This window comes from Salvelinus alpinus, chromosome 11 (genome assembly GCF_045679555.1).
Source record: "Salvelinus alpinus chromosome 11, SLU_Salpinus.1, whole genome shotgun sequence".
In the NCBI taxonomy this organism is placed as follows: Eukaryota; Metazoa; Chordata; class Actinopteri; order Salmoniformes; family Salmonidae; genus Salvelinus; species Salvelinus alpinus.
In genome coordinates this window covers 50,722,763-50,737,606 of record NC_092096.1, presented here as the reverse complement: position 1 = coordinate 50,737,606, position 14,844 = coordinate 50,722,763, and the positions used below count along the sequence as shown (strand labels likewise).

General features: G+C 44.9%; 1 protein-coding gene across 1 annotated transcript; it reads left to right on the top strand.

The window, feature by feature from the left end:
• The first annotated feature begins 1,102 nt into the window (after window positions 1-1,102).
• Window positions 1,103-14,689, top strand: rpgrip1 (RPGR interacting protein 1). The gene is made up of 27 exons (XM_071333386.1): window positions 1,103-1,731; window positions 1,973-2,026; window positions 2,408-2,525; window positions 2,656-2,867; window positions 3,361-3,463; window positions 3,969-4,115; window positions 4,431-4,536; window positions 4,649-4,672; window positions 4,768-4,914; window positions 5,023-5,096; window positions 5,290-5,510; window positions 5,817-5,923; window positions 6,074-6,124; window positions 6,242-6,421; window positions 6,679-6,796; window positions 7,689-8,201; window positions 8,460-8,707; window positions 8,965-9,316; window positions 11,536-11,732; window positions 11,838-11,897; window positions 12,022-12,351; window positions 12,846-12,915; window positions 13,037-13,134; window positions 13,274-13,463; window positions 13,553-13,637; window positions 14,004-14,143; window positions 14,323-14,689. Exons 1-27 carry the CDS (start codon window positions 1,644-1,646, stop codon window positions 14,571-14,573), a joined length of 4,284 nt encoding a protein of 1,427 aa, XP_071189487.1. The 5' UTR covers window positions 1,103-1,643; the 3' UTR covers window positions 14,574-14,689.
• The last annotated feature ends 155 nt before the right edge of the window (window positions 14,690-14,844 follow it).

Here is a 14,844-nt window from a genome sequence, read left to right as displayed (position 1 = left end):
AGAGCTAGAATTTTCTATGTCTACCCTTAGACTTTGCAGTGACGTAGTGTCCCCAGTGACAGAACACTGAGCCAATCACGGCGCAACGCTCCGTATTTTCTGCTGGCTTGCCCCACCACCACAGAAAGAGTTAGGCTGAAACACCTGCATTTTGGAGCTGCCTTACTCAAGAAAACAAAAAAGAGACCATGTTTGTTTGCGGCTTTATTAACTCAATGATATATATGTTTTTACATTGTTTGCGAACTGATATGTGTCACGTATTAATATTTCTACTTTTTTTGCTAAAAATGTGGGGCTCAAAACAGGTTCTGCCCCACCTGCCGTTAATGACGGGTTGCCACTGATTAGGTGACAAGTGGATTTTGCACCCCTCAAACACAGGAAATGGATTGCTGAAAAGGAAAGATCCTCAGGTGGGCGGGGCATGCATGTTGCTAATGTCATGTATCCCTCCTTCTTCCTTTACTTCTCTCCTCCTCCCCCTTCACCTAATAACCACAAGTGCCCCTGTCCACCTCTCTTCCTCTCCCCCTCTCACCCTCTCCTCCTTGCCCAGTTGTCTGTACATATCTAGGATCAGTTTATCCTCTCCTAATCCTAACCTCAGCCAGTTAAGACAAAACCTAAAAACTGACCCCAGTGTCTAACTTCATCCTAGACCATTCCTTCAGCCTAGCTAATCAGATTAAGACTGAGATAGGATTAGTATAGGAGCAGGTGGGACACTAAGACTGTGTCCAAAATGGCACCCTATTCTCTACATAGGGTCCATCGGGCTCTGGTCAAAAGTAGTGTACTAAATAGGGTGCCATTTGGGACAAAAAAATGAGACCGGCTGGAGGCTGTACACAGAGGGAGGGAGGGAGGGAGGGAGGGAGGGAGGGAGGGAGAGAGAGAGAGAGAGAGAGAGAGAGAGAGAGAGAGAGAGAGAGAGAGAGAGAGAGAGAGAGAGAGAGAGAGAGAGAGAGGTGGGGGGAGGGATTAGTTATATTGGGCTCTATCATAGTAGCTGAGTTAGAGACACTTACAGTGCCTGGAAGATTGTGACTGGACCAAATGTAACCCTCAACTACTTCATTTTCATAATTGGTATCGTCATCATAACATTTAACAGCATCGACTTTATCATCATCAACACTTCTTCTGTAACTTCACATTTCGTTTTGGATTACCTGGATGCTACTGTGACGAAACAGGTAGGTGACAACACTGCTAGCTACCATGCTGACACTGTGCTGTGCTCAATGAGCTGTAAAATGAATTCAGCTTAATGTCTGGGCTTGAAATGTCAGTGAAGTAGAGGTAATATGCTCAAAGGTAAGGCCCTTACTATCATTTATGTTAAAAGTACAGAGTAAATAGGCATATTTCTTAAGATCTATTGTCTGTCATGTATGAGTCATCTGTGTGTTTTCTCCTCGCTCAGAAATTATTGTAAGGAACAACAAACATAATATTTGGAAGTCTACTGCATTGTATTCTGTCGTTTATCAGAAAGCACCAAAAGAAAAAGGATTCTGTGATCATACCGACCCACTACGTGTGATGTCAGTCCCATCCTCTGTGATGACATCACCACCAGGGCCCCATCTCCATAGAAAGAAGCATTGTGATTGGCTGAACCTTCATTAGGACCAATCATGTCTCTGACAGTGGACGAGACAGCAGGGGATCTACCAGTGAGGGACGTAGGGCTGATGAGAGGAGGGCTGATGCCCACCGTACCAGGTAAAAAGGATGGAGTGGGGGAGAGTGAGATGGGGGGGGGGGGGGGGGGGGGGGGGAGAAGAGTGAGGGGACAAGAGAAGAAAAGAATGCAGAAGAAATGAGTAACTGAACAAAACAGTGCATTTACATTTTACATTCATGTCGTATCAAATGTTAGTATCAGGATATAAATAGATTTGATTGAAGCAATGTGGTTTAACACCCTGTCTCCTTCGCTTTCTGTCTGTCTCTCCTTTGCCAGACTCTGTGAGAGACGGAAGGTCATGGAAGAAACCACAGGTGCTCAAGTTAAAAGGTCAAACAAAACCAGGAACTCACAGATCAAAACCAGGAACTCACAGATCAAAATGACAATGTATCTATTTCTGGGAATTTTTCACCTCTAATCCCTTCTCTATCTTTCTTCCTTCTCTTGTCTTTCTTCCTTCTCTTGTCTTTCTTCTCTAGTCTCTTCCTCTCTTTTTTCTTCCCTCTCTCTTTCATCCCTCTTAATTACATTTCTTTCTCCTCTTCTTCACTGTCAGTTTCTTCCACCTCTCCTTCTCTCTTTATTCCCTCTCTCTTTCCCCTCTTTCTCCCCTTTCTCTTTCACTCCCCCCACACTTTTCCTCACCTCTGTTCCATTCCCTTATTTTCCCTCTCCTTCTTCCCTCTTTTTCTTCCTCCTCTCCATCAGACCGTCAGAGGGTGTTCCAGGTGCCCAGGGAGCAGCTGGAGGACCAGTGTTTCCGTCTGCAAGAGGAGAACAACCTACTGAGACAGCACACACGCACACAGGAACAGAGGCTACGCAGGTACTTGTCCAATGAGACACGCTTCTTTTTGTTCTGCATTACATAACATTTTGCTACGGTGTGCCCTAATGAACACAACCCAGCTGAACCAGACCACCCAATGTATATCCTCTATGTCCTCTCTCCTCAGGATGTCCACCAAGCTGATGCGTCTAAGGGAGGGGCGTCCGGGTGAGGCCGGTACCAGGGTCAGGGAGGGGGATATGGAGGAGATGATCCAGGAGCTGGAGGCGCGTGTGGCCACCCTAGAGAGCCAGAAGGGGGCACTGCAGAGCAAACTCAGCATGGCCAGGCAGCACATCATGGACATGGGGCCTGGACGGAGTTACCACAGACTCAGAGGTACTTAGCTGTCTGTGTAACTATAGAGCGATATTTTGAGTCATGTATTTTGAGTCATCTATGTGAAAATAATTCTACACAGTATTGTTTATGAAATTCTATTTATTGTCCTCCCTCCCTGTACGTCATCACTGATGTGACATGACTAAATCTCTACCTGGTACAGCCAAAAGAGGAGTGACCACCCCTCAGAGCTTTGTTCCTCTCTAGGTTTCTTCCTAGATTCCTGCCTTTCTAGGGAGTTTTTCCTAGCCACCGTGCTTCTGCATCTGCATTGCTTGCTCTTTGAGGTTTTAGGCTGGGTTTCTGTATACCACTTTGTGACTACTGCTGGTGTAAAAAAGGGCTTTATAAAATACATTTGATCGATTGACTAAATTGGTGAAAGCTATCCAGTGGATCCTCTGTAGGCTTTCACCGATCCAATCATAATGGAGGAATTAAGGAAATATGCATTTCAACACAGGACACCTTTCCCCCTTTCTCCTTTCAGGGCGGGGAATGGATGGGCAGGGGGGAGTCAGACAAGCAGCACAGACAGCTCCGCCCCGCTACGGCCTCAGCCTGGAGGACACCAGAGGAGCGATAGAGACATTGTAAGGAGAGAGAGAGAGGGAGAGGGAGAGAGTGGGTGCGTGTATGCACGCAAGAGACCATGAGCAAAAAAACAGTTGAGTAGAGAAGCAAATGTCCAACATTCGTCCAACGTTCTTCCCTCCCACCCCTCCACTACTGTACCACTCCTAAACAGACATACGTTCCTCAGGTCCGTGAGTGACTGCCTGTCTGCATAAAAACAAACCATTATAATTGCAAACCACTCTGATGTAGTTAGGCAAGCAACCCATGAGGCAGGTTCATAGGCTATGTTCCAATATCCACACAAGCAAACCACTTAGAATACATGCATCATTTAATACATTGCTTCATTCTAAGTGGTATTACTATGAAACCACATCAATTTCCTAACAGTACACTAACAGACCCATAGATGACAATGCTTTGCTGTGTGGCCTGTGTGATCTTACCTTAGCAGAAGCATAACTACTCCTCTTTCCGCTCCCTCCTATATTTCTCCGTCTTCTTTCCTCTTTGATCCAGCAGGTCCAGTGTGATCGAGACCCAGAAGGTGAGGGTGACAGAGCTGGAGCAGGCTGCCCAGTCCCTGAGAGACACACTTGGGGAGAAGGAGAGAGAGATAGAGGACAGTATGAAAGAGATGAGGAGACAACAGGCCGGCGGACACAGGTGGGGGAAGTTCACACACACACAAGCATGCGCGCACACACACAAGCATGCACACACACACACACACACACACACACACACACACACACACACACACACACACACACACACACACACACACACACACACACACACACACACACACACACACACACACACACACACACACACACACACACACACACAAAAACAAACACACACACAGACACACACACACACAGACACACACACACACACTTACCCATTCCTACTTCTTAGCACACCTCTGAGCTGTAGTATGTTGTGAATCTAAACGAGGACCTTTTCCTTCTCCAGGATCACTATAAAGGACAATGTGGACATGATCCGCCTGCAGAAGCATCTGTCAGACAAGAGCGCTGCCCTGCGTGTCAGCCAGGAGAAGTTCAACGTGTTGCAAGAGGTGGGGGGCTCTCTCTACCTCGTTCATCCATTCTTTCACTTCATCATGATGAGAAACTGACAACCTCGACCCTGTTTCTCTCCCTCTCCCCCCCCCCCCTCCCCCATTCTAGGCTTATGAAGCTCAATTGGAAGAGGTAGTAAGAGAAACCTTCAGTGTAACTATGAACAATCAGCCAATAACATGAAAGAACTTGTATTGACCGTCTAATATTCCATATGTCCGCTAAAGGGTCAGAGGTCACTGAAGGAGAGCCAGGGGGCATTGCTGGAGAAGGTAGAGGAGCTGAGTGAACAGCTGAAACAAGAGAGACAGAGAGCGCTGACACTGGAGGGACAGCTCACCGCTGCCACTCTTTCTATGCAAGCCCTCGAGGAGGTATTGCAACGAGTCTGCAAGTAGGGGTGGAGGAAGTAGGTAGAAGTTCTCCCTCCCTACCCATTGATACAAGGCCAAATACTTCTAACTTTATACTATTCTATTCAGTTCCAAGAGAGAGTGTCAGACCTGGAAGGAGAGAAGAATCTACTGAAGGACAGCTATGATACACTCCTGGAGAGGTGAGGAATTAATTAACTATAGTAAATGGACCGACACTGTTTCTGTCTTTCTCTTTCTTCACCTGCCCATCTCTCTCTCTCGCTCGCTCTCTCTCTCTCTCTCTCTCTCTCTCTCTCTCTCTCTCTCTCTCTCTCTCTCTCTCTCTCGCTCTCGCTCTCGCTCTCTTTCTCTCTCCTTCTCTCTCCTTCTCAGCACTTTATCTGTCCACAGTCATGCGGAGGAGAAGGTGGACAGAGAGAGAGAGCTGGAAAAAGATAGGGAGAGAGAGAAAGAGGAGATCTGGAGGATGGACATAAAACGGCTTGAGGAGATTCTGCGAGTGGAGAGGGAGGAACGAGGGAGGCTGGAAGAGGAGAAAGAAAGGTTGCAACGGGACAAAGAGAGGATAGAGGAACAACAGGAGAGGGAGAGAGGTGAAGGAGAGAGAGATTAAGTTCAGTACTGCTTATTGGTAAAGCCAAGAGTTTCTTCTTGGCCATGTGACCTGACCTAGGCTGTGTCTCAAATGGTACACTGGCTATTCCCAATTTTAGTCTACTACATGGGGAATAGGGTGCCGTTTGGACAAAGCCCTGGCATATAACTAGGACCTAGGGTTTTTCCTGGTCAGGTCACGTGGTCTAGAAACACTCATGACTTATTGGGTATCAATTGTGTTCTAAATATCATAGGCAGTCTATTCTATTGTTTGACAATAATTTTTATATGAATTTTCATAGAGTCCGTTGAGTCGATTAGAGGAAAACATGATCGAATGGAACAGGAAGTTCTACAGTACAGACAGGAAGTGACATCACTGCAGGAGAAACTGGACTCAGTCACAAAGGTGGGAGGTTATTATTGACATGAATAACATGTTAAGAATATGTTAATATCAACTTAATAATATACTGTATGTTATAAAACAGTTTTGCTCCGATTTTCATGTCTCCCCATTCTCTCTTCTTTTTCTTCTTTCTCCCTCCGTTTCTCTCAGGAGTTTGACATGAGTGTTGAGGACCTCAGTGAAACCCTGATACAGATTAAGGTTAGTGCCTTCTCAGATTAGTTAAATAACGACAATATAACGAGTCAACAATATAAGAGGTCCTTTAAACCTTATTAACGTTCTCTCTTACTGCGCATTTTGTAATGCCTTTCGTAGACATTTAGGCTACAGCAGGAGGGCCGTGAGGGTCTGCGGTTCCTAGGGATTGATGCGAAGGTGGAGGACTCATCCAGAGAGCTGAGGGACCTCCAGGCATCCCAAGCAGAGACTGTGTTAGAATTACAGAAGACCAGAGACTTACTGTTACTGCAGCACCGCATCAATAATGATTTGCAGGTAGGCAGATAGGCCTACCTGTTTTCCTTTCAAATTTCTATAATTGTAAAGCAATTTTGGGTCCTTGAAAAGAGATATATAAATCCCATGTATTATTATTATTACTATTATTAACACACACACACAGGCACGCATGGACGCTTGCATACACACAAAGGTAATTATAAAGGTTATCTTCAATACTCTCCTCTTCCCTTCCTTCCTTCCATCTTAACCCCCTCTCCTCTGTTCTCCTTCCTATTCCTGTCCTGTCACAGGCTGAGTTGAACACAATGATAGAGAGAGCAGAAAGAGAGAGGGGGGAGACCAAGAGGAGGGTAGCGGAGAAAGATAAACTACTTGGAAGAAGAGCCTTGCAAATCAACACTTTACAAGGTAAGAAGAATGTGGCAACACTTTATTTGAAGGTACACATATTAGCCACTAATTTGTAGTTTATAAGTGTGTATATTAGTAGCTTTTAAGGCCTTTATAATGTCTTAATTGGCAATATATTAGGTCTCAATTAAGTGTTTTCTAATTCAAACATTACAAGTCATGTTTTACCGGCCAATCCTTAATAACCTCATTGTAAGCCATAAGAGCAAGTTACACAAGAAACAGACTCTTAGTAAGCGGTCTCAATGTGGGACTCATAAGGGCATAGTACCTCAATATGTGATCCCTATAATAAAGTGTGACGACTTGCAATGTTTGAATAAGATATCACTAATTCATTCAAATGGTATCTAAATAATTATTCTTTAAAGGAATAATCCACTCAAAAATGATCTTTCGTATTTCTTTCATTAGTCTAATGTTGATACAGTCCCAAAATGTTTTGCATGTCAGCAGTCAAGTTTTCAAGATATATGATTTACAAGAAGCAAAGTCTAATGCCGCGTTCACATGCTAGTCAGAACGAGGAAACTCTGAACTTTCCGACTTGCTGATTCATTGAACGCGGCAAGTGTATAACTACAATAGTTAGCAAGTTGAACGAGTTTCCTCGTTCTGACTAGCACGTGAACGCGACATTACTTGCCACATCATAATGATGATGCGTTTTGCATCATATGATTCATTTTCATGATGTGGCAAGTTACACTTTTCTTTTTAAAAGTCCAATATCTTGAAAACTTGACTGCTGACATGCAAAACATTTTGGGCAGAAATGAAAAAAATACAAAAATATAGTTTTGAGTGAATTATTCCTTTAATATCAAAAATGTAATTGAGCGTCATCTACTAAAGCTTTAAAATCACTTTTTTTTCTTCTTCTTTAAAGCTCAGCTGAAGGAGTTAGCCTACAGCCCTAGGAACTACAAACGGAACATACCACTACAGTACACCTGGCCGGGGGGGGACCAGGAAGTGGTACAGCCCATTGAAGACGACACCACTTTCTCTCAACTACGAGCGGGGGAGTCCCTTTTGGAGATCCACCTCAGGGGGGCAGCCTTCACCCCTGGGGGGCTACGGACCATGGGGGGCGCCCGGAAAGGGGCGGGGTCAAAAGGTGAAGCGGTTGTGACCTTTTGCACCTACGCCCTCCTGGACTTTGAAATGCACTCCACACCCCTGGTTTCGGGAGGGCAACCCAACTACGGATTCACATCGAAGTACCCACTCTCTGCTCGTGATTTGGGGAGGCTGGGGGGTCAGGGGGGAGGGGTGCTGGTGGAGCTGCACCAGGCATTGGGAGGGGTGCGTTTCTTGACCCGAGGGGGGGCGCAGGTGCCACTGGTTGGAGCGGTAGAGAGGAGAGGGGAGCGGGTGAGCGGACGAGTCAACATCGCAGGTAAGTCTTAGCATCACCTGGTGTCATTATATTGCAGCAACAACGGTTTCAGCTATCATGGATCAACCATTGTTATAGCCACAATTTATTATTTATGTGTTCTAATGTGCATCATTATTAGCAGACACTATGCGAGGCCATGCAAATGTGGGCCAGTAGAACTGAAACATTAGATATACAGTATACCAGTAATATGACATACTGTGTAAACCAGTATGATTGCGCCCATCATTGAGACTCACCTATTATCCCTTGAAGGCTCTGAGGGAGATGTCATAGGGATCCTGGACTTTTGGATGCGTCTCTTCCCTCCTGCGGAGCCCATGGACACACTGATAGAGAGAGGAACGGACAGAATGACAGAGAGAGGAGCAGACAGACGGATAGAGAGAGGAGCAGACAGAATGACAGACAGACTGATGGACAGAAGGACCATCAGTCCACAGAGACAGTGGAGCCCCATCTGGGCCCAGAGAGGTCTAGGCTTGGAGGACAGTGTGCGCGAGGTAGGCTACTGAGACAATTTTACAACAGGTCTGTCATTTAAAATCCCCAGGTTTTATAGAAATCCTACTTGGAAGATGTCCTGATATCCAGCTTATTCCCTCCTGATTCCAGGAATCTTCTAACTGGGATTTCTGTAAAACCTGGGAATTTGGGGGAAAGTTACTGGAATATTGTAAGCCTAGCTCTGCTCTTAAAAGACCAAAGATTCACTGGGTGGTTGAATTCATGCAGTGCACAATGTTATTTTCCACTACAGCAGGAGCTATTTGACTATGGCGGAGGTATACCCAACGAGCTGGAGGTGGTGCTAGAGCATTGCGTGGGTCTAAGAGCCCGCTGGCCGGAACTACTTCCGGACTCCTACCTCGTGTACCGTCTCTACGACCTGCCGCCTCACGCTTCCCCCACAATACCGTGCAGCGCCAACCCACTGTTCAACGACACGGTCAGCTACCCTCTGGCCGTGACCACTGACGTTCTGGAGTACCTAAGAGGGGGCAGTCTCTGGGTCTATGTGTTCGATGACAATGATGATCAGACTCCACCTGCTTACCTGGCCAAGACACCCATACCACTCCGCCCGCTGGCAGCAGGACAACCTATCAGAGGTGAGAAAATGACAGTTGTCATCAACCGTAATCCTACCCTATCTATCACCAATTCTGTAGAGCTACAGGGTGCCCTTGATTTGATCCGTCATGGAACCTTAGTGCTGAGCTGGAGTAAAACCCTGCAAACCCTTAAACTCATCACATTGTTAAAGACAAAATAGATCATATTGATTCATAGAAATAAAAAGTATGTCTCACCTTCATGCTCTGACCTCTCAGGTGACTCATCCTAAAGGTCTGTGGTTCCCAAACGGTGCCCCCCCTATGGAACTCAGTCGGGCTTTCAGCTTACTCCTGAAAGTTGTAATCGTTGAATGCACAAGGTGCAATTTTAAAACTGGGTAGTGAATCAGCAGTTTTCCTCTTGTCATGTCAGTCATTGCAGACCTTAGAGAGCTATCTACAGTGAGGGAAAAAAGTATTTGATCCCCAGCTGATTTAGTATGTTTGCCCACTGACAAAGAAATGATCAGTCTTTAATTTTAATGGTAGGGTTATTTGAACAGTGAGAGACAGAATAACAACAACAAAAATCCAGAAAAACACATGTCAAAAATTTTATAAATTGATTTGCATTTTAAGGAGGGAAATAAATATTTGACCCCATCTCAATCAGAAAGATTTCTGGCTCCCAGGTGTCTTTTATACAGGTAACGAGCTGAGATTAGGAGCACACTCTTAAAGGGAGTGCTCCTAATCTCAGTTTGTTACCTGTATAGAAGATACCTGTCCACAGAAGCAATCAATCAATCAGATTCCAAACTCTCCACCATGGCCAAGACCAAAGAGCTCTCCAAGGATGTCAGGGACAAGATTGTAGACCTACACAAGGCTGGAATGGGCTACAAGACCATCGCCAAGCAGCTTGGTGAGAAGGTGACAACAGTTGGTGCGATTATTCGCAAATGGAAGAAACACAAAAGAACTGTTAATCTCCCTCGGCCTGGGGCTCCATGCAAGATCTCACGTCGTGGAGTTGCAATGATCATGATAACGGTGAGGAATCAGCCCAGAACTACACGGGAGGATCTTGTCAATGATCTCAAGGCAGCTGGGACCATAGTCACCAAGAAAACAATTGGTAACACATTATGCCGTGAAGGACTGAAATCCTGCAGCGCCCGCAAGGTCCCCCTGCTCAAGAAAGCACATATACATGCCCGTCTGAAGTTTGCCAATGAACATCTGAATGATTCAGAGGACAACTGGGTGAAAGTGTTGTGGTCAGATGAGACCAAAATGGAGCTCTTTGGCATCAACTCAACTCGCCGTGTTTGGAGGAGGAGGAATGCTGCCTATGACCCCAAGAACACCATCCCCTCCCATAGAAAATCTGTGGAGAGAGCTGAAGGTTTGAGTTGCCAAACGTCAGCCTCGAAACCTTAATGACTTGGAGAAGATCTGCAAAGAGGAGTGGGACAAAATTCCTCCTGAGATGTGTGCAAACCTGGTGGCCAACTACAAGAAACGTCTGACCTCTGTGATTGCCAACAAGGGTTTTGCCACCAAGTACTAAGTCATGTTTTGCAGAGGGGTCAAATACTTATTTCCCTCATTAAAATGCAAATCAATTTATAACATTTTTTACATGCGTTTTTCTGGATTTTTTTGTTGTTTTCTGTCTCTCACTGTTCAAATAAACCTACCATTAAAATTATAGACTGATCATTTCTTTGTCAGTGGACAAACGTACAAAATCAGCAGGGGATCAAATACTTTTTTTCCTCACTGTATAACTTGTCAGAAATGTCCAGATCAACTAGCCCATGTCAGCTAAAAAAAAATTTTACTCGTTTGTTTTGCCAAATGATTGTGCTATAATGTTTGAGTGACTCAAATATCACATGAACACACATAAGAGATGGCAAAATGTGTAGAACTGCAGGAAATTAGCTTTAAATCTGCAAAATTGTCTCTGCACACCATGACAAAATGTGTAGAGTTGAAGGAAATTAGATTTAAAATGCACCAAAAAAAGTCTCCATCATATGGCAAAATGTATATAATTGCAGGATATAAGCTTTAAACCTGCAAAATGTTCTCTCCGTCAACAAGAGGGGTGTGAACAGTTTGTGTCATGAAGCTGATCCTAGATCTGTACCTAGGGGAAACTTTGGTCGCACCCCGAAGCCATGCTTCCTGCTATACCTCGCTTCCATCTGTACCTTGCTTCCTTCCTTCCTTCTTTCCTTCTTTAATTCCTTCCTTACTCTCAGGTGACTATGTTCTGAGGGACACGGGTGGCGGTCCGCGGGGGATGGTCCGCGTGTTCATACGATGGATTTACCCCTTCCAACCACCAGAGGACAGCACCCAAAGACACAAGGAGATGGACAGGATGGAGAGAGCGATGGAGAGGAGGAGCGAGAGAGCAGAGGAACTGCCGAGGCCTATTGCCAAGCCTAGGGTGAAGGTATGGTTCACATTTCATTTTTACATAGACTGGTCACATTAATTGTTAGCATCTCCTTGCTCATGCAACCTTTTTCTACCTCTCTTTATATTCTCCTTATTTCAGTCAAAGGCTGTTGAGCCCAGAATGGACAGACCTGCTGCACAAAAAGAGACCAGCATTCAGGTATGGAACACACTTGCACACAAACAACCAACCATTATCATCTGAATATGCAACAAAGTATTTGCTCTATTATGAGATTTGAAAAACTCAGAGATACTGAGTTATCACTCTCTGTACCTGTTAGCCCAAGCCCCGTCCTCCACCAATCAAGCTGCGATTACCCCAACCCGACGCCCAATCAGAGCGAGCCACACCTGTGACTTCCCCGGAACCCAGTGTCGCCACACCCCTCCAGTCTCCAGCGAGAAAACGGGTCACGCCTCTTAGATCACCTGCCACACTCCTTCTGACACCTGGGACGAGTCAAGCCACGCCCTCCCAGAAGCAGGCGACCCCTCTGAGGCCACCTGAGGTCAGAGGTCAGAGTTCGCCTGTGTCAGAGTTGACCCCATCTCGACCTGACTCAGCTCGTTCCTCCAGGAGTTCCGCCAGCGATGATAAGAGTTATTTTAAGGTGAGTGGATATAGATAGTATAGCAGAAATTTGAATGCAGACAATGGCCATAAGCAATGCTAACATGTAGGTAAGACAATTGGGCTCCCGAGTGGCGCAGCGGTCTAAGGCACTGCATCTCAGTGCTAGAGGCGTCACTACAGACACCCTGGTTCGAATCCAGGCTGTATCACAACCAGCCGTGATTGGGAGTGCCATAGAGCGGCGCGCAATTGGCCTAGCGTTGTCCGGTTTTGGCCGTCGTTGTAAATAAGAATTTGTTCTTAACTGACTTGTCTAGTTAAATAAAGGTTAAAAAAAAATATATATATATATAATTTTTTTAAGTAAAAAAATTATAACAAATTATAGGGAATAATTGCAAAAGCAGGATCACATTTAAAAGGTTTGTATACGACTAAAAGGACTGCAAGGAATAGAGAAACAGTATAATGATTTGATCATCATACGTTAAGAGTGAACGTTTGACATCTTTATCTTTTCCTCCCTCTCAGGATATCCCCTCACTGGAACAGGTGTCTTTGGAAGAGGAGGAGGAGGAGCAGGAGGAGAAAAGTGACAAAGGTGATCATTCATTACAGTGCTATCTGTATCCTATTTAAGAAAAATAAAGTACTCTTGTCCTGGAGTTGAATAAGAATATCCTGATGTCATGAACAGTCATTGGTTCTACTTCCCTCTGTAGCCCAAGTGGATAGTGAGGTCATGGAATCCAGAGAATCAAGGACCTCCAACCGTAGTGATGTCATCATTGTTCCTCCATCTTCAAGGAGAATCAGAAAGGTAAGAATCAATCAATCAATGTATCAATCGATTGGGTCTGGTGACCAACTGATTGATTAAGGTGAGAATGAGAAAAATAGAAAATAGACATCTTACATTTTTCTCAAATTTCCTTTAAATCTTTATTTCTGTGTTTCAGGGAGACAAGTTGAGAGTGGAGATTCTCTCTCTCTCTTTTGAGCCCACCTCCCGAGTGGCTCTCGATGAGTCAGTGCAGCGCGTCTATGTGGAGTACCGCCTCCTGGGAGTTCCCATGGAAACCACAGAGACACCCATGTCCCTCCGTAAACCATCGGACGGGGAGGAGATACATTACAACTTCACACGAGGTGTGTCTGTGTGTGTTTGGACGGGTGTAGGTGTTGATGCTCAAATTCCCTGTCTCACCATATATTCTTTATTTCCCTCATTCTCCCAGTCATCTATGTGGACAGCTCTGAGGCAGCCCCACTAAGACAGTACCTGTACACCATGCTGGAGGGAACTGACCCAAACCAGGGCAGGTGAGTGAGTGAGTGAGTGAGTGAGTGAGTGAGTGAGTGAGTGAGTGAGTGAGTGAGTGAGTGAGTGAGTGAGTGAGTGAGTGAGTGAGTGAGAGAGAGAGAGAGAGAGAGAGAGAGAGAGAGAGAGAGAGAGAGAGAGAGAGAGAGAGAGAGAGAAAAAATAGTCATGGCTGGAATGTAATGAATGTAATGGTATCATACACATGTGTGTTTGATACCGTTCCATTCATTCCTTTACAGCCATTACTATGACCATTACTATGACCCCAATCTAAAGTGCCACCAGCCATCACTGGATGATACCCATGAATGTGTATGTGCCATTTTCAATAGAGTCAATGCATGCTATAATGTGTGTCTACCCAGGTTGAAGTTCACAGTGGTCAACGAGCCAATGGATGATGATGATGACGATGACGAGGAGTGTACCGACGTTGGCCACGCTTTCCTGGACTTACAGGAACTGCTGCTGACAGGGAATGACATCACCGAGCGGCAGATCGACAGTGAGATTCTATATTTCTATTGTTGTAAATATTTCTGTGACATATTCTATCATTTTTCCTCCCTTATGCACTGCATTTCTTACTCTACTCACCCCTCTATCTCTACCACTCCTCTTTCTCTTCCTCTCTCCTTCTCTCCATCTCCCCCTCTCTCTCGCTCTCTCTCTCTCCCTAAATAGTTGTCAGTGTGGATGTAGAGAAAGAGGTGATGGGAAAACTCAAAGTCTCTCTGGAAGCAGCAAAGACTTTGACTGGGATATACTGGGACTATCGCCAGAAGAGAGATCAAGAGACCAAGAAGGATGAAGAGAATGACGAGAAGGAGGAAGATAAGGAGCAAGAGGAGGAAGAGAGGGAAACATTGAAGAAAGAAGATGAAATACAAGTGATAGATTATGACATTGATGATGATGACAGTGACTTTTACTAAAAGTGGAAATCTGAAAAGGATATCATGAAACAGATAGGAATTGTGGTCCCTGAAATAAAGGATATTGAATAACAGTAAACGTCTGACCTTGTATAATAAAACATATTACTGTCTGATCAAGTTATTATTTTTCGGTGTGGAAACTAACCAAATAAATACTGTATAAATTATATTTGTAGAACCTTGTAGAAATGGAGATCAAACTGCATCTAAAAAATAGCTGCTTGTTTGTTTGATCAATGAGTCCTATGGCAATGATACTGTTTATCAT